Source organism: Mytilus californianus, unplaced genomic scaffold (assembly GCF_021869535.1).
Source record: "Mytilus californianus isolate M0D057914Y unplaced genomic scaffold, xbMytCali1.0.p SCAF_13, whole genome shotgun sequence".
Lineage (NCBI taxonomy): Eukaryota > Metazoa > Mollusca > Bivalvia > Mytilida > Mytilidae > Mytilus > Mytilus californianus.
Genome location: NW_026262615.1, coordinates 27,183,911 through 27,208,109, shown reverse-complemented (window position 1 = coordinate 27,208,109; position 24,199 = coordinate 27,183,911). Strand labels below are relative to the sequence as shown.

The window sequence follows — 24,199 nt, the reverse complement described above, 5'->3', positions numbered from 1 at the left end:
ATATAAGATATGCCAATGCTGAAACAACTGCATACCAAATATCATTGACCTAACACTAGTGGTTCCCCATAAACTGACCTAATCACAAGTTAATACATGTAAACTAAGCAAAATGTTTCAAAGTCAATAGACCATGACGGAGGGAACATGGCCAAATATTCTCCATGAAAATAAAATGTGCCAATGCTAATACAACTGCATACCAAATATCATTGACCTACCACTAGTGGTTCACCATAAACTAGACCTAATCACAAACTTATACATTGTTGACGCTGCCGCCGACGCCGGAAACAGCATACCTTTGTCTCGCCTTTTGACTCCGTCAAGGCGAGACAAAAAGTGATACCTCAGGATGACTTTATGTTTAAGGAGCTATGTGAAAAAAAAGGGACAAATAAAAAATAGATTTTTTAACCTTTTTCACCGAAGACTAAAATTATCAATGTCCATTTAAGCGACAGACATTTCTTCCATTTTCAATTATTTATTATTGTAAAAGCACCACAATGTCATATTTCATTCAGCTCGAAAAGTATGAATATTTTGTACAATAAAAATCCATTCATCTATTGCAATTGGTTTCCAAATGTTAAAACCAACAGTATCAGTTACAAGTGATGGTTGAGCAGTTTTACGTTTTAATGTAATTTTTATTATATACCATTCTATAGCATGGCCTTGAAAACAATACTTCGTCGATCCAAGAATAGCACGTTATTATCCTTGGTTTTTTAAACAACATTCAAATTAATATTGATATAAACATCTAGTTATGAATAAACAAAACTGTGAAGAAGTATAAGCTGTCAAATTAATTTTAACCTAATGAATTAAGCTCTCCATTTTTTCGCTATAATGTTCTGGGCCCCTTAACTAATTATTCATCTGACCTCCTCAGACAAAGCTGTTACGGGTTTGGGTTTTCTTATTTGTCTGTTAAATTATTGACATTTCGCAGGCTAAACTTCCATGTTCAGGTTTATAAGCTTTTGAAAGTATCAACCATTATATATGTAAGATTCGCATCCTAGTTTTTGACACCGCACAATTGATTAATGATCATTTATTAAAAATGTTAAAAATTCTTCTGTCTACCCATCTTCCAGCCATTCCAATCAACTGAAAAAGAAATAATGCACATTAAAGATACATATATAAACACCTATAATGTTCTCACAAAAGCTACATGTATTTAATTATAAACAGTTACAATGTCCTCATCTTAAAAAGGTGCACACATTTATAAACACTAACAACGGTGCATCATGTAGAGCAGGGTCTGCTAATCCTGCCGGAGCACCTGAGATCACCCTGGTGTTTGGGGTGGTTCGTGTTGCTCAGTATTTAGTTTTCTTTTTTTGTGTTTTGTGGACAGTTGTTTATTATTTGTATGTTTTTTTTTCATTATTTGCCATGGCATTGTCAGTTTTTTTCGATTTATGAGTTTGACTATCCATTTGGTATTTTCCGCCTCTTTTTTATAATGCTCACACACGCTGCACATATAAACACATACACTATTCGCAAACTTGAAAAGCTACACTTATAAACACGTATGATATTCTAGTAAAGGCTACACAAAGTTCTTATAAAGCTACACACATTTCTTATGAAAGCTAAACAAGTTTTTATAAAAGCTACATAAAGTTCTTATAAAAGCTACACAAAAATCTCATAAAAGATAACACAATCAAAATCATCAATGATGCCAGCCTTATAATTTAATACGTCAGACACTCATTTCGTCAACATAAGACTCGTCATTTGCGCTCGGATCATAACAGCTGGAATGTCAAATCAATAACGAAGTTGAAAAGCATTAAACACCAAAGATTTAAAAAAGTTTTGCAAAATTGTATTCATTTGTACAGTATTCACAGAAAATGACCGCGTCAATAGAAACACACACTGTTATCATAATAGCTACACATATGAACACTTAACAGTTCCCGTGAACATTTACAACGTTGTCTTAAAGCTACACACACAAACACAAAAAAATATTATCATAAATGCCACACATATAAGCACCTACAATGCTACCATAATGTTTTAAAATTTTACCCCTCCCCCTTTTTCCTCTTCCTTCGTTCTAATTAATCATGTAATATTTGTCACTGGACTTAAACCTAATACTATTTAAAAATCCATTTGTCATTTTGAACAATAAAATATGTAAAAAGCCTCGCCTTTCGGCATGTCACTTAAGCTCATAAAAATAAATTATATATTTTCCAACTATGTACTTATATTGTATTTATACTACAATTATACTTGGTGCTTTTACATATAATAGTTAATTCTCGATCGTTGTTTAATTTGAAAAGAAATAGTCTTAGCTTAAATGCGGACCGCGAAGAGGACTCTAATATGAACTATGGCATAAACAAAATTTGTTTAACAATACCGTGGCAGGATAACATGATATTTTATTTGTTCACTTAAGGAATGACTGTAATATTTTTTCTGTCTATGAAGAAATAACATCAAAAATATGGTGCACACTGAATAACCTGCGTAGCGGTTTATTGAAAAGTGTGCACCAAACTTTTGAGGTTATTTCGAGTAGACAGAAAAAATATTACAGTAGTCTTTCCTTACAATTTAATTCTAAATTCCATTTTTAAGGAGCAAATCATGAAAAAACGTTGATGACATGACAAAATTATGTCTATGAGCTGATAGACAATTAACTTTCAGCCAATTAGAAGACGTGTTACACCCAAATTAAGTTATATACAAATAAAGCAAAAATGTATCTGTGTATACAATAATTGGCTGATTGTAGGAATAATATACCGGTATGACTAAAATCCTTTAAATACTGTATTGTTTGTATCTTTAGATGAAATGGTCTTCTTTTTCTGTTGTTGGCTTGCTGTTTCATTGACACTGTACCCGTCATTTCCTTTGATTCTTATCATGAAAATACTGATATTATATATCATTATAGAGTTTATAAAAGGTGGACGGTTGAGTGATAAAAACCTGTTGAGTGATAAAAACCTCGTTTACACCCACCACATGGGCCTGTTCCAATTTATGAACGTCGTTAGTGGTTGTCTTAAGGATGTTCGCAGGTCTTGTTTTTTACTTTTAATCAGATATTCGGAATCCTCTCGTTTGATCCATGTTGTGCGATTAGAAAATTTACCCGCTAACCCTTACTTTTCTTTTCATAATTTTTATACATATAGTTTAAAAAGCTATTTTTCGAAATCTTATAAAATCCTTGTTTTTTTTCAGTTTTTGAAAGAATAAAGGTGCCAATGTTCAACGTATGAAAAATATAGAGATATTATTTCCCGCCAAATTTTGAGAAGGTTATATCCAAAAAAAAGAAGGAAACATATACCTTGCATTGTTTATGCTTTTTGAGTTCCGTTATAATTATATATGCTATCAATGTACAACAGTCGTTTAAAAAGCTAGTTACTCTGAAACAGAGTAGCAAACATCCTTGAATTATATCCTTTTTTCATTATCTTTACGGGAAAGGAAGAAGTATGATAAGGGCCATTATATCGCCCCTGAAATTGCAAAAATAGTACACGTATTCAACCTTTTCAAAATAATGTTAATTTTATCGATAAATAAACAAGTTGGTATAATCTGGACAATTAAGTGCGTATTTTCCTTTTTTGACCTAAAATGGCCATTTCATGCAATTTCTTCAAGATACATAAGAGCAACAGCTTTACCCAAACAGATTTTTTATACCCATTAACATTTTGAAAAGTACTTTTTGTAGCAAAATACCTTTTTGGGTAAAGATGTTGGTCATAACTTTAAAATTCTCAAATGAGGATATTTTGACAGTTTTTGGTATTTTGCACTTAATGCAACCAGTCTTAATCCCTTGTGCCAATATATAAGACAAAATTCAAAAATATAAATACTGACTTTTGACAGACTTATGTCTTATGAACAACCGAAGGCTGTTATTTGATAGATTTATAATACTTTTTGAATTTCGAATTTAAGGGGCTAAAAAGCGGCCTTATCAAAATCCTCCTTTGGTGTTCTTAATTCAAGGGGCTAAAAAGTGGCCTTATTAAAATTCTCCTTTGGTATTCCGAATTCAAGGGGCTAAAAAGTGGCTCATCATACCTTCACCTTTTGTATTTCAAGTATTTCGCAACTTTTTTGTGCTACGAACGAGTTATATATGATACATACTATCCTAGGCTTGTCAATTTTAAAATTCTGTATAGACCATTTCGCCGTTTCAGAATCTAATGCATTCTATGCACTATTTTCAAAAGTGTACACCAAAACTTCATGAATGGTAAGAAACATCCTACATAATGGAAATTTAACCAATGACGTGACGTTATTTTTATTTTGGTGTACGGACAATTAAATTATCCATAGACCTTTAGATTCTGAAACGATCAATCGACCTTATAATAAGATGTCTATTTGGTTTGTTTTGGTTTTTTGTTGTTGTTGGGTTGCTGTCTCGTTGGTGTTTAATCCACATTTTCTTTCAGTAATAAAAAGAATAACTTACGCTGTATTTGGTACATGTATCTTCTTTGAACCATCCCCCGAGGTCCGTATATACCTGAGATTGGTATGGTTTGTGGAGTTTTTCACATAGCATGCAATAATCGCTGTTAGCTTTCCCAAGTTGGTATTTTTTCTTCCATTCAAAATACTGTTGGAAAAGAGTCTCGTTAGTACTCACTTTCTCTATATAATTAACAAAATCAGTTATGTTTTTGAAGTCAAAGAAATTTATATACGAATTTGGTATTACAGTTGGGTTTATTTGCCCATGAATCCAATTAACAATAGGAATAGTATCACTTTCCGCCAAAGTACTCCAATATTTTTCAGTCACGTAATGACGACAATGAGAATTTTCAAAAGCTAGTCTAAATTTATATAAATTCAATATTTCTTTTGGATGGCATGGACCATTAAAATTAGTACACTTCCGATTGCTACAACGGCCGAACAATTCCACATCAATATATTTCATAATCTCTTTTATCAATTTAAATCGTCTACCAGCATCATGGCAATTACTTATAGATGCATACATGGTTCTGTTTTTGTTTTTTAAAGACACAAGCGGTGGCGTTGGCGTGTTCTTGCTTTTAAACACATAACCTCCATAGGAGCCAAGAATAGTCGAATAATTCCTGTAGGAAATTGTCCAATTAAAAATCCCATTCATCCAGTTATAATTCTTCTTTATCAAAGCAGTAGGTTCCAGAGTATATAGAATCCATGGCTGTCGACGAATTCTAAGGCCTGGCATATCATTAATGACTATATCAGCGTCATGAAATATAATGGCGTCACTCAGCGGAAGATTCCCTCGATTATGGGTTGCTGTACATGCGTAATCACAATTTTGTAAATCATTATTTATTTCATTAGCCCATTTTTCTACTGTTTTGAAAAATGGTGTCCATACTAGTATCTTCTTTGTTTTTCTTGTCGTATTATTGAATATGTCTTCAAATTTATAAACATAATTGTCCTCTTCAACATGTCCTAAATTGTAAGCCATCCGTGGAATCAAAGTAAATTTGAAATCCAAAAAGGCAAGCACTAGTGTCAGACAAATTATCGACGAGACAGCAAAGTATAGTGTAAGTCTAGGTCTCTGATATTTCATTTGGTAACTGAAGTAACTGCTGGTGTTTAGCTTATCGTTATCTTCTTAATCTGTTATAAATGAAGTAAATGCTGGTGTTTAGCGAAATCGTCTTATGTGGTAACTCATGTAAACCGTATTGGTATGAACTGATGTATAGCGTGCTGATCGTCTATAAAATATGATAAAATTATGTTACTTTATTTAGTAGATGAAATAACTTCTGATGTACAACGTCATGATTAGTATCTGAAAAAACATTTCTGTGACAATTTCGGTAATAGCTACTATAGACTGCTAGTTCAAGATATACCTGGCCTTATAGACTGGCAATGCATCAAATAGGTCGTTAGAACCAGTAGTTGAAAGACAAATAAACATGTGTGATGTTGTACTGACAAAAGAATCAACAAGTATTATTGATTGATAATGTCCAGTGGAAAATATTTCATGCATATTCAGGTCAACAACAAACTAATTCTGAATGTTATGTTCTGACAAGTCACTGGCATCCAAAAAGTTCGTAAAAGTTCGAGGATGATTTGACAACTTTTCCTGAAAAACAAGTAAAGTAAAATAGAACTCTACAATAGTTTAGGTGTCAGACCACCAATTCACCCACTCCAATTAAGAACGTATGTATTAAAAGTAGCTCTTCCCTGACAAAAATAGTGCTTTTGATGTCATTGTTTACTTAAAATTTGCAGAAATGAAACTTTTGGTGAAAGAGAAAAATATTAGGATTATTTTGAGCCGAAATTTACTTTCCGTAATTTTGCATTAGAAATTGAGGATTAATGCACTCCATGTTATACTCATTTAGGATTTCTAGAAAACCAGGGGTTATTTTAGTATCAGTTGACTTTCAAATAGTCATGTTTCACTACAAGACTTTAAACATTGGTTGAAAGTTGGCATATAGAAAGGTGATACATGTATAATTCAGGATATTCCTAGTTTCTATTTTGTTAAACTTAAAGGTAAAATATCTAGCTAGAAGGCTGTGAAAATTAAAAAAATATGGTTGAGTATACAGGGGTTTTGAATTGGTGGTCTGACACCTTTACGCGCCAATAATGAAGTTATGTTTTTGTTATCTCTCCTTTCATGCGCTTACTAACCAAAATAGACATTGTATTTTCAAAAGTTATTTACACAAAGAAGTTTAATTCCTTTAATAAGTTTATGGCAAACTGAACACCCTTGCTAACTAATTTAAATTACCAAAAGTCATCTGATTCTAAGAACTTTACTTTAACTTTTTAACAATGTCTAAATGTGCAGGGCCAAAAAATCGCCATGGAAATTAGAATAACCAATGCTAATACAACTGCATACCAAATGCTATTGACGTTTTATGAGTGGTTTCCTTTAAACTAACAATCAAAATAATATGTAAATTCGACAAAATTTTCAAAACCAACGAACCATGGACTAGGCAATATGATCGCAATGAAAAATAGATAAGCAAATGCTAAAACAACTGCATACCATATATCATGAACGAACCACTATAGTAATTCGTCTTTTGGATGGCCATATATCATGAACGAACCACTATAGTAATTCGTCTTAATCTGACATAATCACAAACTTTAACATGTAAACTGTGCATTAGTTTCAAAGTCAACAAACCATGACCGAGGGGGCGGGCCAAATAATCTACATGGAAATGAGATGTGCGAGCCAAATAATCTACATGGAAATGAGATGTGCCAATGTCAATACAATTGAATACCGAATATCATTGACCGACCACTAGTTCTGACCTAATCACAAACGTTTCGAAGTCAATTGACCATGATTGAGGGGTCTAGGCCAAACAATCCCCATGGAAATGCTATGTGCATATGCTTATACAACTGCATACCAAATATCATTGACCTGTAGTTCCTTTAAACAGATCTTTTCAAAAACTAATACATTGTTGACGCCGCCGCTGATAACAGACCTAGGTCATTTAAAACATAAAACCTATGAATTATGTGCTAAATAGATATCTGAAGATGTGGTATGAGTACCAATGAGACAACTCTCCATTCAAGTCACAATTTGTAAAAGTAAACCATTATAGGTCAAAGTACGGATACAAAGACCATTTTCTTTATATAAAGATTGATTGTTGTTTTTGTTGGTTAGTGTTTAACGCCAATTTCAGGGCACAAGACTAGTTATGGCGACCAGATTTCATTAATGGAGGAAGCCGTAGTACCCGGAGTGTGAGCCACTGACATCCGGTACGAAAACTGACCGATAATGGTGGGTCACTTATATGAATGAGTCTGTTTTGAATACAATATGTAATTTATCCCATTTGTTTACATTAACCATCCCAGTTTCTAAGCCTGTGAGGCTAATCCAAAGATAGTCTTTCTACCATTTTTTGTGTCTCTAACATGATTGGCGGCCGAACTTGCGACTTTGGAACTGTACAGTATGCTTAAAAGTGACCTGTTGACCTGAGACATTTTTAAACTAACCTTGTGACCTGAGACATTTTTAAACTAACCTTGTGACCTGAGAAATTTTTAAACTAACCTTGTGACCTAAGGGGTGAACTATTTGAGCCCCATTTTTCGACTTATATAATTGTGTTATACTTATATTGTGCATTGCGCCTTTGCGTGTTTCGGGGCTTCATACACATAAGGTTTACTGAAATAATTGAAGTTTTAAAAATACATGTTTACTGGCCTGTTTATTGGGGTTAGTGGCTCTACTCCTTTGAAAAGTATAATTTTCTTCAAAATATCTAAATATATGATATATTTATATAATATGAATGTTTGTCAACTTTTAATTGTGTATGCTTTTGTAAATATTGTCATGTTTGTCTTAGTAACAATCGAATATTTGGATTTTACACCAAAAAATAATTTGATTTATTGCATTTGAAATTCTTCCTTATGCATTTATGATCATTCATTTATTTTACTTGGAGTGTTGTAAAGCAATAGCGCAGAAAACATGGAATAGCTTTCCTTATGTGCGAGTTCTGAACTTTGAATTTTGAATTTTGAATTTCGTTTAATTGGTATTAAGTAGATTAAAATCTGACATGAAATGACCCAACAATATTTGTTTTGAAAAAAACCTAGTTTTTTTAAGAAATATATAAAGAAAAAAATAAATAATAGGTGACGATTACTTATTGCATATATCATTATGAAAAACATAATATTAACCTTATCATATATGTTTTTTTTTTACCTATAGCTATCTGATGAAATTACGGCTGTAATTTTAATCGCATATGTGCGAAAAAAATATATAAATTGTGATTTAATCAGCAGTTTTATTATCATGATTTGGTAAATCTTATATATCATACATTTAAAACTTGAAATAGTTACATATTCCAGCAGCTCTTCCCTACCACTCATTACAAAGTAAGTAGGAAAGTCCCCTCCCCTCATTACAAAGTAAGTATGAAAGTCCCCTCCCCCTTTTTGAGATATCAAAAGGTTTACACAAAAACACATACAAGGATTTAAATCCATAATCTTTTTAGAATGGGTTGACCCTCATTCTTGAGAATTCCAAACACCATTTCGTACGGCATCTACGGTAACCCTCAAAATACAATTATTCGCCATTGATAAATGCGGAATACAAATATTGTAAAAACTTGTCAAAGCAAAAACGTTTAAAGCAAGTCCACTTATCATCGTGTTAGTTTGAAACTATAAATACTGTCTTACCTACAATGATTAATGGAAATTAAACAATGAATTGCGATGTCGAAACACTTATGATTGGATTATTTAGGTCGATCACTGTTCTAATATTTCACCCTGTCACCAATACCTTAATATATTATAAAATTTAAATACCTGTCCACTGTTTTACAATAATGCATTGTGCAGTGGAAAATCTAGTGACATAATATTACCTCTTCTGTAAACACTGAAAACTAGATCTTTTCAATGTTTGTCCCATTTTAGCAAGGACGCTGTCAATTATAAATTCACGGGAAAACGTTCTGGTAAATAGTAATAAATTGTTAACACAGAGATATGTCTCGCCTTTTTGTTATTTTGATAATGAAAATGTCGATATCAAGATAGTAATACTTTTATTATAAATTAACATATAATTTATGCAAATATTCAAAGACAATGAACCATGACTGAAGGTACAGGGCTAAAGGCAATCTCCATGGAAATGAGATGTGCCAATGCTAATACAACTTCATACCAAATATCACTGGCTTATCATATTAAGTTGTTCACTTTAAACAAACCTAAACAAAAACATTAACTTGTAAACTATGTAAAAGTTTCAAAGTCAATGAACCATGATTAGGGGTGGGGCTATATCATCTCCATGGAAATGAGACTTGCAAATGCCAATTCATTTGCATACCAAATATCACTGACTTAACATTAGTGGGTCATCTTAAACTGATCTAATCACAAACTAACACATGTAAACTAATCAAAAGTTTCAAAGTCAATAGACCATGACTGAGGGGTAAAGACCAAATATTCACCATGGAAATGAGATGTACTAATGCTTAAAAAACTGCATACCAATTAATATTGGCCTACCACTAATGGTTCCCCTTGAACTGACCTAAACACAAACTAATACATGTATACTAAGCAAAAGTTGCAAAGTCAATAGACCATGACTGAGGGGGCGGAGCCAAATAATCTCCATGGAAATAAGATATGCCAGTGCTTAAACAACTGCATACCAAATATCATTGACCTCACTAGTGGGTCCCCATAAACTGACCTAATCACAAACTAATACATGTAAACTAAGCAAAAGTTTCAAAGTCAATAGACCATGACGGAGGGAACATGGCCAAATAATCTCCATGAAAACGAAATGTGCCAATGCTAATACGACTGCATACCAAATATCATTGACCTACCACTAGTGGTTCACCATAAACTAGATTTAATCACAAACTTATATGTGATTGACGCCGCCGACGCCGCCGCCGACGCCGGAAACAGCATACCTATGTCTCGCCTTTTGACTCCGTCAACGCGAGACAAAAAGTGATACCTCAGGATGACTTTATGTTTAAAGATCTATGTGACAAAAAAGCGACCAATAAAAAATAGATTTTTAACCTTTTTCACCGAAGACTAAAATTATCAATGTCCATTTAAGCGACAGACATTTTTTCCATTTTCAATTATTTATTATTGTAAAAGCACCACAATATTGAAATGTTACATTTCATTCAGCTCAAAAAGTATGAATATTTTGTACAATAAAAATCCATTCATCTATTGCAATTGGTTTCCATACGTTAACAAATGTTAAAACCAACAGTATCCGTTACAAGTGATGGTTGAGCAGTTTTACATTTTAATGTAATTGTAATTATGTACCATACTATTTCATGGCCTTGAAAACAAGACTTCGTCGATCCAACAATAGCACGTTATTATCCTTGGTTTTTTAAACAACATTCAAATTAATGTTGATATAAACATCTAGTTATGAATAAACAAAACTGTGAAGAAATAGAAGCTGTCAAATTAATTTAAACCGAATAAATTAAGCTCTCCATTTTTTCGCTATAATGTTTTGGGCCCCTTAACTAATTATGCATCTGACCTCCTCAAACAAAGCTGTTACGGGTCTGGGTTTTCTTATTTGTCTGTTAAATTATTGACATTTCTCAAGCTAAACTTCCATGCTCAGGTTTATAAGCTTTCGAAAGTATCCAACTTTATATATCTGAGATTCTCATCCTAGTTTTTGACACCGCACAATTGATTAATGATCATTTATTAAAAATGTTAAAAATTCTTCTGTCTACCCATCTTCCAGCCATTCCAATCAACTGAAAAAGAAATAATGCACATTAAAGATACATATATAAACACCTATAATGTTCTCACAAAAGTTACATGCAATTATAAACAGTTACAATGTCCTCATCATAAAAAGGTGCACACATTTATAAACACTAACAAGGGTGCATGATGTAGAGCAGGATCTGCTAACCCTGCCGGAGCACCTGAGATCACCCTGGTTTTTGGTGTAGTTCGTGTTGCTCAGTCTTTAGTTTTCTTTTTTTGTGTTTTGTGGACAGTTGTTTATCATTTGTATGTTTTTGTTCATTATTTGCCATGGCATTGTCAGTTTTTTTCGATTTATGAGTATGACTATCCATTTGGTACTTTCCGCCTCTCTTTTATAATGCTCACATACGCTGCACATATAAACACATACAATATTCGCAAACTTGAAAAGCTACACTTATAAAACACGTATGATATTCTAGTAAAGGCTACACAAAGTTCTTATAAAGCTACACACATTTCTTATGAAAGCTAAACAAGTTTTTTATAAAAGCTACATAAAGTTCTTATAATAGCTACACAACAATCTCATAAAAGTTAACATATCAAAATCAGCAATGATGCCAGCCTTATAATTTAGTACGTCAGACACCCATTTCGTCAACATAAGACTCGTCATTTGCGCTCGGATCATAAAAGCTGGAATATCAAATCAATAACGATCGAAGTTGAAGAGCATTAAATACCAAAGATTCAAAAAAGTTTTGCTTGTATATATATACATTTGTACAGTATTCACAGAAAATGACCGTGTCAATAGAAACACACACTGTTATCAAAAAGCAACACATATGAACACTTAACAGCTCTCGTGAACACTTACAACGTTGTCATAAAGCTACACACACAAACACAAAAAATATTATCATAAATGCCAGACATATCAGCACCTACAATGCTACCATAATGTTTTAAAATTTTACCCCTCCCCCCTTTTTCCTCTTCCTTCGTTCTAATTAATCATGTAATATTTGTCACTGGACTTAAACCTAATACTATTTAAAAATCCATTTGTCATTTTGAACACTAAAATATGTAAAAAGCCTCGCCTTTCGGCATGTCACTTAAGCTCTTAAAAATAAATTATATATTTTCGAGAAACCGTCTTAGCTTAAACGTGGACCGCGAAGAGGACCCTAAAATGAACTATGGCATAAACAAAATTTGTTTAACAATACCGTAGCAGGATAACATGATATTTTATTTGTTCATTTAAGGAATGACTGTAATATTTTTTCTGTCTATGAAGAAATAACATCAAAAATGTGGTGCACACTGAATAACCCGTGTAGCGGTTTTATTGAAAAGTGTGCACCACACTTTTCAGGTTATTTCAAATAGACAGAAAAAATATTACAGTCATTCCTTATAATTTTATTTTAAATTCCATTTTAAGGAGCAAATCATGAAAAAATGTTGATGACATGACAAAATTTTGTCTATGAGCTGATAGACTAAAAACTTTTAGCCAATCAGAAGACATGTTACACCCAAATTAAATTATATAAATAAAGCAAAAATGTATCTGTGTATACGATAATTGGCTGATTGTAGGATGACTAAAATCCTTTAAATACTGTATTGTTTGTATCTTTAGATGAAATGTCTTATTTTTCTGTTGTTGGCTTGCTGTTTCATTGACACTGTACCCGTCATTTCCTTTAATTCTTATCATTAAAATACTGATATTATATATTATTATAGAGTTTATAAAAGGTGGACGGTTGAGTGATAAAAACCTTGTTTACACCCACCACATGGGCCTGTTCCAATTTATGAACGTCGTTAGTGGTTGTCTTAAGGATGTTCGCATGTCTTGTTTTTGACTTTTTCTCAGATATTCGGAATCCTCTCGTTTGATCCATGTTGCGCGATTACAAAATTTACCCGCTAACCCTTACTTTTCTTTTCATAATTTTTATACATATAGTTTAAAAAGCTATTTTTCGAAATCTTATAAAATCCTTGTTTTTTCAGTTTTTGAAAGAATAAAGGTGCCAATGTTGAACGTATGAAAAATATAGAGATATTATTTCCCGCCAAATTTTGAGAAGGTTATATCAAAAAAAAAAAAAGAAGGAAACATATATACCTTGCTTTGTTTATGCTATTATAGTTCCGTTATAAATATATATGCTATCAATGTATAACAGTCGTTTAAAAAGCTAGTTACTTTGAAACAGATTAGCAAACATCCTTAAATTATATCCTTTTTTTATTAACTTTTAGGAAAGGAAGAAGTATGATAAGAGCCAATATATCGCCCCTGAAATTGCAAAAATAGTACACGTATATAAACAAGTTGGTATAATCTGGACATTTAAGTGCGTATTTTCCTTTTTTGACCTAAAATGGCCATTTCATGCATTTTTTTCAAGGTACATATGAGCAACAGCTTTACCCAAACAGATTTTTTATACCCATTAACATTTTGAAAAGTACTTTTTGTAGCAAAATATCTTTTTGGGTTAAGATGTTTGTCATAACTTTAAAATTCTCAAAATGAGAATATTTTGACAGTTTTTGCTATTTTGCACTTAATGTAACCAGTCTGAATCCCTTGTGCCAATATATAAGACAAAATTCAAAAATATAAATACTGATTTTGACAGACTAATGTCTTATCAACAACCAAAGGCTGTTATTTGATAGATTTATAATACTTTTTGAATTTCGAATTTAAGGGGCTAAAAAGTGGCCTTATCAAAATTCTCCTTTGATGTTCCGAATTCAAGGGGCTAAAAAGCGTCCTTATTAAAATTCTCCTTTGGTGTTCCGAATTCAAGAGGCTGAAAAAGTGGCTCATCATACCTTCTCCTTTTGTGTTTCAAGTATTTCACAGCTTTTTTTCAGAATCTAATGCATTCTATGCACTATTTTCAAAAGTGTACACCAAAACTTCATGAATGGTAAGAAACATCCTACATAATGAAAATTTAACCAATGACGTGACGTTATTTTCACTTTGGGGTACGGACAATTAAATTATCCAGACCTTTAGATTCTGAAACGATCAATCGACCTTATTATAAGATGTCTTTTTGGTTTGTTTTGGTTTTTTGTTGTTGTTGGGTTGCTGTCTCGTTGGTGTTTAATCCACATTTTCTTTCAGTAATAAAAAGAATAACTTACGCTGTATTTGGTACATGTATCTTCTTTGAACCATCCCCCGAGGTCCGTATATACCTGAGATTGGTATGGTTTGTGGAGTTTTTCACATAGCATGCAATAATCGCCGATAGCTTTCCCAAGTTGGTATTTTTTCTTCCATTCAAAATACTGTTGGAAAAGAGTCTCGTTAGTACTCACTTTCTCTATATAATTAACAAAATCAGTTATGTTTTTGAAGTCAAAGAAATTTATATACGAATTTGGTATTACAGTTGGGTTTATTTGCCCATGAATCCAATTAACAATAGGAATAGTATCACTTTCCGCCAAAGTACTCCAATATTTTTCAGTCACGTAATGACGACAATGAGAATTTTCAAAAGCTAGTCTAAATTTATATAAATTCAATATTTCTTTTGGATGGCATGGACCATTAAAATTAGTACACTTCCGATTGCTACAACGGCCGAACAATTCCACATCAATATATTTCATAATCTCTTTTATCAATTTAAATCGTCTACCAGCATCATGGCAATTACTTATAGATGCATACATGGTTCTGTTTTTGTTTTTTAAAGACACAAGCGGTGGCGTTGGCGTGTTCTTGCTTTTAGGCACATAACCTCCATAGGAACCAAGAATAGTCGAATAATTCCTGTAGGAAATTGTCCAATTAAAAATCCCATTCATCCAGTTATAATTCTTTTTTATTAAGGCAGTTGGTTCAAGAGTATATAGAATCCATGGTTGTCGACGAACTCTTAGGCCTGGTATATCATTAATGTCTATATCAGCGTCATGAAATATAATGGCGTCACTCAGCGGAAGATTCCCTCGATTATAGGTTGCTGTACATGCGTAATCACAATTTTGTAAATCATTATTTATTCCTTTAGCCCATTTTTCTACTGTTTTGAAAAATGGTGTCCATACTAGTATCTTCTTTGTCTTTCTTGTTGTATCGTTAAATATGTCTTCAAATTTATGAACATAATTGTCTTCTTCAACATGTCCTAAATTGTACGCCATTCGCGGAATCAAAGTAAATTTGAAATCCAAATAGGCAAGTACCATTGTAAGACAAATTATCAACGAGACAGCAAAGTATAGTGTAAGTCTAGGTCTCTGATATTTCATTTGGTAACTGAAGTAACTGCTGGCGTTTAGCGTATCGTTATATTCTTATGTGATAAATGAAGTAACTGCTGGCGTTTAGCGTATCGTTATCTTCTTATGTGATAAATGAAGTAATTGTTGGCGTTTAGCGTATCGTTATCTTCTTATGTGATAAATGAAGTAGCTGCTAGCGTTTAGCGTATCGTTATCTTCTTGTGTGATAAATGAAGTAACTGCTGGCGTTTAGCGTATCGTTATCTTCTTATGTGATAAATAAAGTAACTGCTGGTGTTTAGCGTATCGTTATCTTCTTATGTGATAAATGAAGTAACTGCTGGTGTTTAGCGTATTGAAATCTTCTTATACTGATGTAAAGCGTATTGGTATGTACTGATGTATAGCGTGCTGTACGTCTACAACAGATAATAAAATTGTGTTACTTTATTTTGGCAGATGAAATAACTTCTGATGTACAGCGTCAAGATAAATATCTGAAAAAAAAATAATTTCGGTAACAATTTCGGTAATATCTACTAGACTGCTAGTTCAAGATTTACTTGGCTTCAGAGATTGGCGATCATTGGCAAGTGCCTCAAATAGAGATCGTTAGAAAAAGTATTAACAAGAGAAACAAATATATGTGATGTTGTACAGATAAATCAAACACAAGTTTTATTGATTGATAATGTCTAGTGGCAACTATTAGGCATATTCAGGACAATAACAAACACAATCTGAATGTTATGGTTTGGTAAGTCATTGGCAGCATCGACTTGTATAATGATCCAAAAAAATCGTAAATGTTTAAGATTGAGGATCATGATTAGATCAATTTTCCTGAAAATAAGTAAGGTAAAATAGAACTCTACAATAGCTTAGGTGTCATACTGTGGCACCGTTAAAGTCCACAATTCCTCTAAAGTCCACAACACCGCTAAAGTCCACAACGCCGTTAAAGTCCACAAACTTTCCGCTAAAGTCCACAAAATGACCTCCGCTAAAGTCATCAATAACAAGTTACGCTAAAGTCCACAAAAAACACCGTTAAAGTCCACACAACTTTTTTTTTATTATTAAAAAATCAATTCGCTTTTTTTCTTAATCCCGATGGTATAGAGCTACTAAAAAGCATGGACTCCTGTTCTTGGAAAGTATTTCTTATCCGCTTGAATTATATTTTTTATAAATGAAAAGATTCTGATTTTGATCCCCATGAAAGATCTTTGTATTGTGATTTTCTATGAATCAAACAGGCAACATTTCTGAAAATTTATCTAGCTATGGTGCTCTTTTTGTATTTTCTTTGGTAACCATTTATACACACTGACATATCTTGGAGCCTATATTTGACATTGAAATTTCGTTTGCAAATATCTTTGCAAATATCTATAAAACATAAGAACGAAATTCCATTCAGTTTCTGTTATGCTCCACAGCAGCCAAAACGGTCCCTTATTCCAAAAATAGACTTTAAACCATAATGTTCTTGTTTGAAATCAAAATAATGATAAATAAAAGAATTCCACACATGCATTTTGTGGTGCTATGCAGATTTCGATCACTCATTAGTTTGCATGTTTGTTTGGTTTTCAAAAAGGAAAATGTATTTGTTTCAGAATGCGTTGAAGATGAATTGAATAGATTATACACAGATACGGTTCTGTATTATGTCTTACCCATGATGAGTACAAGTATAAAAGATTTGCGCACATTTTTAGAATGAAGCGCTTCCGCGCTTCATACAAAATGTACTTCGGTCAACGCTTTTACACCCCAATGAATTTACAAAAAGAAGCATTCAATTCTTAAATACAGGCATTTGTTAAAATCTTACACTTATATTGTTACAATTACAAGAATAAAGAGAATAAGCGAACATTCAATCAATTGAAATGAATTATTTATTTTCTTTTTTGGCACCCTCGCCCACAAGGAACATTAGATTTTTTACATTTACATGTTTTATTTGTTCATGCATATTCCTTTCCATTTACATTTTTTAGTAAAGTTCCTAAATATTCTAAAAACTTTTCTTCCCACATTGTTTACTTCCAATAACTTCAATTTCAGCGAGCGTAATTCAATTTCGTGTATTACAGACATGCTAAATACAAAAGATTACCATATCAAATGAACATGACTTTTTTTGAATAATTAAAATTTTAAGTTTTTATTTCAATTGCAATAGAACTTTTTGTATTAATTTAAGATTTCAGTTATGTTGATTTGTTATGTACATTTGTATCTAATACACAAAATTAAGCAGACCGTACGCGTACAGTCCGACCGTATGCGTATTTTGAAAAAGTACGCATTCGCTCCAGACCGTACGCGTACGGTTCAAATACTAATATGGTCTGGAACATATATGTTGTAGGTCACTGTAAAACAATTTGAAGATGCAAATTTGATCAAAACACTCCTAAATAAAATTGTCTGAACTTGCATAAACTAGGTTTCAGATTTAGATGAGAAAATCATCCGACTCTAATACCATGAACTTGCAGATTATTTTAAACAAGACTTTGACCACCCACTTTACTTCCGACCTGGTAGGCAAACATTTCCAATTGACAACATCAAAATTAAAATATTACTCTGATTTCAAGTTTGCCAGGTATTACTAAACAAATCAATGTGGCTGCTCGTGTCTTTGTTCCTTCCCTTGATTTGTTTGGTATCAAAAAAATAAGAAAGGCGATCAACATTACTTTCGTTTTTTTTGTTTTTGTTTTATGAGAATTGATAATGATGAAGTATAGAATGAACATTCAAATTTAATAAACAACAGGAAATTCTGTACAACATAAACATATCTAAATATTATTAAAACTAGAGTATCATGTGATCTTAAGCTTGTATCGTTCACTTGACCTAAATATGATCATTGTTGGTTTTAAGGAACACATAGCTTTTTCTATTGAAGCGTATTCTAAACTTTGGACCTCTAGTGTTCGGTCCCCATTGACATGCATTTCTTTAAACTAAATCTTCACATCCATTCTACTGAAGCTTCGTAGGAAAATCTAACATCTTACATAGCTTAATGACCAACAGGATCATGTACTTGACTTGACTTTCAATCGTACAATAATGGCTTCGATATAATCCTTTACTCGTAATCTTATACCGAAATTTACATCTTTAGGACCCTGTACCGTACACATTCTCAGTAAAACAATCATGTACTTCGTTATTGGTGAACAAGGTAAATTCAAAGCTAAATTAAATGTACGAATACTCAGAATTCTTATCTAACTATTTCATCCGTGTTAAAAATCTAACACTGCCTTTTATAATAACTAGCAAGTAACTGATAGACAGGCATTCTGCATTAAATAAATGAAAATATAACTTCTTCCTCTTTTTGTAAAAATCAACATAACTTTATAATGTAATTGTTTTTTTACATTTTTTTAGTAGTTAACCTACTAATTATATCAAATTGTAATCACTTTAATGACATCAAATCCAATGTACGGATGTTTCAGACCATATGCGCATTTAGACCATACGCGTATATGGTCTGGATAGTAGACGAACTTATTCAAAATACGTATACGGTCGTATTTTAAGAAATTTTAAGAAATTTGTCAAATCTAGAATTAAAAAATGAAATAAAAACTTTAACTAAATATAAAAGTCACACTACATTGTAACTTTATCAGTTAATCTCCTGTATTAAGTATGAAATTGAGTTAAAATGCTCACTGAAATACAAATAATTTTGGAAGATAAGTTTTTTAGAAAAATTAGGAACTTTACTACAAAAATTCGTAAGGGTTCCGCGGAACCCAGTGTCTCGCCTACTTTTGCTGTTATCTGTGTTTTCAGTGTGATAGGGGAATGCACATAATAGATTTACAGTTAATGAAATAAAACGTTTGAAATGTATGAAAAAAGTTATGCTCGTAAAAATGAATACAGTATGCAATCAAATCTATAGATTTATAAAAGAGTTGAAACATAAATTTATTGAATGAACAAATGATAAAGAAGATAATTTTTACATTGTTTGATGATTTATCCCTTAATTCAGACGACGACGGAATGTAGGATTGCTATGTCAACAAAAATGGGGAAAAAATTACTAAAAATTTTCCTCTTGATACTATCTTTTTATTGTAAGAAGCTTTTGTCCAAGTTTGGTAAAAATCCAGGATGGTTAATGAATCTAATAAATGTTTTTAAAACTTTAACTGCAGACTGTATGTAATGTTAACTGGAAGAAAAACTAAGTCCATTTATAAGTAATATACGGAAAAACAGGAAATAAATTTTCACAAAATTTCCTTCTAGATACTAGCTTTTGATCATAAACAAGCTTCTGTCCAAGTTTGGTAAAATTCCTGTATAGTTTACGAAAGTTATCAAAATTTTAAAAACATTAACCACAGAGTGAATGTAATGTTAACTGGCAGAAAAACTAAGTCCATTTACAAGTAAAATACGGAAAAAATGGATTTCTTTTTTACAAAATTTAGAACGTATGTTAAAAATGTAGCCCTTCCCTGATACAAAATTGTGCTTTTGATGTCACCGTTCATTAAAACTGACATAAAAAATACACAAATGAAACTTTTTGTGAAAGAGAAATATATGTTGACCATTCATTTTGAGCTAAAATTTACATTCCGTGATTTGCATAAAAAAATTAGGATTGATGCACTTCATATTATACTTTTTTGAGATTTCAAGAGAACAAGGGGTTATTTTGGTAGCAGTTGACTTCCAAATGGTCATGTTTCACTACAATACTTTAAACATTGGTTGAAGACATATAGAAAGGTGATACATTTACAATTCGGGATATTCCTGGTTTCTATGAAGTTAAACTTAAGGTCAAATATTGAGAAAGCTGTGAAAACTGAAAAAAACATGGTTGATTTAACTTGATTATATAGGGGGTTTTAGTAATCTGACACCTTTACGCACCAATAATGAACAGTAATGTCATTATAATCCCCCTTAATTCGCCTACTACTAACCAAAATAGACATTGAATTTTCAGAAGTTATTTACACAAAGTTTACTTCCTTAAATAAATGTATTACTAACTGTTTACAATACCGTGCTACTGTGTAAGGTATTAAATACCCCAGCTGACTTATTTAAATGATAAAAAGTCATCTGATTCTAAGAACTTTACTTTAACCTATGAAATCAACTGTTGACACAGAGACATTTCTTGACTTTGTGTAATTTTGATAGCATAATAAAATATTAAGATTAAAATGGCAATACTTTCACACGTTAACTATATGCAAAACATTCAAAGTCAATGATCCATGTCTAAATGTGTTGGGCCAACAAATCGCCATGGAAATAAGAATTATCAATGCTAATACAACTGCATACCATTCACTACTTATAAGTCAGTGGCGGATCCAGAAATTTTTCATAAAAGGATGGGGGGGGGGGGGGGGGGGGCACTGACTGCCCTAAGATTGGGCCCGCTCCTGTCATGCTTCAGTGATTCCCTATATAATCAACCAAATTTTTCCCACAAAAGGGGGGGGGGGGGCGGGCCACTTTTTGGATCCGCCTATGTAAGCAGTTCCCTTTAAACTAGCTAAAAACAAACTTTACTATGTAAACTATGCACACATTTCAAAGCCAATGAACCATGATGAGTGGTCAAGGTTACATAATTTCAAAGACTGCATACCAGGAGAGAACCAATGACATTTCGCACGAAAACTGACCAATCATGGTGGGTCACATTTAGGAAAAGAGTCTGTTTTTAAATAAAAAATGTAATGTATCCCATTTGATTAAATCAAACATCCAAGTTTCTAAGCCTGTGACGCCAATCCAATGATTATTGTTTTACTATTTTGTGTGGCTCAAACACGGTCAAATACGATCTGCTACCTTGGGGATTTGCTGCCGAACTTGCGACTTGAGAACTCAGTCTGTATAGTTTGCTTAAGTGACCTGATGACCTGAGGCAATTTTTAAACTAACCTCGTGACCTAATGGGCAAACTATAGAACGCCATTTTTCGACTGATTTATGTTATACATTGAACTTGTATTGTGAATTGTGCCTTTGCTAGTATTTTATCGCTTCATACACTTTACTAAAATAATTGGAAGTTTTAAAAATTCATGTGTACTGGCCTGTTTTTTGGGGTTACTGGCTCTACTCCTTTGAAAAAGTATGCTTCCTTCCATATATCTAAATATATGATATACTTATTTAATATAACATTGAGAATGGAAATGGGGAATATGTCAAAGAGACAACAACTCGACCAAAGAGCAGACAACAGCCGAAGGCCACCAATTGGTCTTCAACGCAGCGAAAAAATCCCGCACCCGGAGGTGGTCCTCAGCTGGCCCCTAAATAAAAATGTGTACTAGTTCAGTGAAAATGGACGTCACAATAAACTCCAAAACATATAAATGAACTAAATTTAAAAAACACACAAGACTAACAAAAGCCAGAGGCTCCTGACTTGGGAAAGGCGCAAAAATGCAGCGGGGTTAAACTTGTTTTGTGAGATCTCAACCCTCCCCCTATACCTATAGCCAATGTAGAATAAAGAAACACGTAGCAATAATATGAATGTTTGTTAACTTTGAATTGTGTATGCTTTTGTAAATATTGTAATGTATGTCTAGGTTTGGACTTTACACCCATAAATAATTTGATTTGATTTTGATTTGATTTATTACATTAAAATCCCTCCTTGTGCATTTATAGTTATTCTATAATTTTATTTGTAGTGTTTACATTTGAACTGCAATAGTGCAGAAACATGGAATTGCTTTCTTTATGTGTGAGTGAAAAGAATTTTGAATTATGCTAATTTTGAATTTTGAATTTGAAATATGAATGATCCTTGTCGCCTATCTATCAATTGATATGAAGTTGGTACAAATCCGAACAATATTTGTTTTGAAAAAGCGTAGTTTTTTTATGAAATATTTAGAAAAAAATATTTATAGGTGACGATAACTTATTGCATATCGCAATAGAAAAATATAAATGCATCGTTTCCCTACCATGTATTTTTTACCTATAGCTATCGGATGTAGTTACGGCTGTGATTTGTAATCGCATATGAGCGAAAAAAATATGATTTGAATCAAATAATTGTGATTTAATCAGTAATTTTAAAATGAATTTAATCTTAAGTTGGTAAATCCTATATATCATACCTTTCAAACTGAAAATAGTAACAAATTCCAGCGGCTCTTCCCTGCCACTCATTACATAGTAAGTAGGAAAGTCCCCCCCCCCCCCCTTTTTGAGATATCAAATGGTTTTAGAAAAACACATGTAAAGAATTAAATGCATAATCATTTTAGAAGGGGTTGACCCCATTCCTAAGAGATCAAAACGCCATTCCGTACGGTATCCGTCAAAATACAAATATTTGCCATTGATAAATGTGTAGTACAAATATTGTAAAATCTTGTCTTAAAAACAGGAGCCAGAAAAAAAAGCGAAAACGTTTAACCACTTTTAAAATTATCATCGTGTTATTGTGAAGACTATAACATAAAACATACTATCTTACCTTATAAGGCGTAATGGAAATTAAATAATGAATTTCGATGTCCATAAACACCTGGAGTATTTAGATCGATTACTCGTTCTAATTTTTCACCTATTTAAATACCACTTTTCATAATACATGTAAATCATTGTTGTCTTAATTCCAACAAATCGGTTCATAAGCGACAGAAATCAAAACAATAATACTTTTAGAATAAAGGAAAGCGTTCTCGACCAATGAAATTGTGGGATTTGATAACGCTAACGCTCGTACTTAATCATGAAGAAAGGGATTATCATTCTCTTACATATACTTTACGTTAGAAAAAAAGGATGTTGTTTTGTTGTTTTAACAATTTTAGTCTATTTCTGAACTAAAGTCACATTTTTACCTGTATTGTACATGACAAAATTTATATAAGATACTGAATTCTTCTATTAAATTAAGGGAAATGTGCAAAATATATACAAGAAAATATGTGCAATTTTTGGAAATATCTTATAAATTTGCAAGGAAAATGCATTGAGTTTGACAAAAATATACAGAAATGAGAAAATTGGGAATGGAAATGGGGAATGTGTCAAAGAGACAACAACCCGACCGAAGATCAGAAAACATCCCAAGGCCACCAATGGGTCTTCAACACAGCGAGAAAATCCCGCACCCGGAGGCGGGATTCAGCTGGCCCCTAAACAAAAATGTGTACTAGTTCAGTGAAAATGGACGTCACACTAAACTCCAAAACATATAGATGAACTAAAATTAAAAAAACATACAAGACTTACAAAGGCTGGAGGCTCCTGACTTGGGACAGGCGCAAAAATGCGGCAGGGTTAAACATGTTTTGTGATATCTCAACCCTCCCCTTATGCTTCTAGCCAATATAGAATAAACAAGCACACAGCAATGCACACAGTGAAACTCAGTCCAAAAGAAGTCCGAGTCCGATGTCAGAAATGGTAACAAAAGAAACTAAGCAAAATGACAATGATACATAAATTAACAAAGGACTACTAG

General features: G+C 32.5%; 1 protein-coding gene across 8 annotated transcripts; it reads right to left on the bottom strand.

Annotated features, from left to right (window-relative positions):
• Positions 1–624: 624 nt before the first annotated feature.
• On the bottom strand, positions 625–23,329 carry LOC127723454 (alpha-(1,3)-fucosyltransferase fut-5-like). 8 transcript variants are annotated; one of them, XR_007992085.1, is made up of 4 exons: positions 23,204–23,328; positions 14,578–16,088; positions 11,195–11,423; positions 625–893 (listed from the first exon to the last, which is right to left on the bottom strand). XR_007992085.1 is itself a non-coding variant. In XM_052230097.1 (4 exons), the coding sequence occupies exons 2-4, from the start codon at positions 15,694–15,696 to the stop codon at positions 1,063–1,065; spliced, it is 1,179 nt and encodes a 392-aa protein (XP_052086057.1). In that variant the 5' UTR covers positions 15,697–16,088; positions 23,204–23,320; the 3' UTR covers positions 625–1,062. The 8 variants fall into 8 exon arrangements, 7 of the variants coding, with proteins under 7 accessions (XP_052086057.1, XP_052086052.1, XP_052086058.1 ...); XM_052230097.1 differs by lacking the exon at positions 11,195–11,423 and adding an exon at positions 4,517–5,121 and having other exon boundaries at positions 625–1,122; positions 15,183–16,088; positions 23,204–23,320; XM_052230092.1 differs by lacking the exon at positions 11,195–11,423 and having other exon boundaries at positions 625–1,122; positions 23,204–23,329.
• Positions 23,330–24,199: the final 870 nt, after the last annotated feature.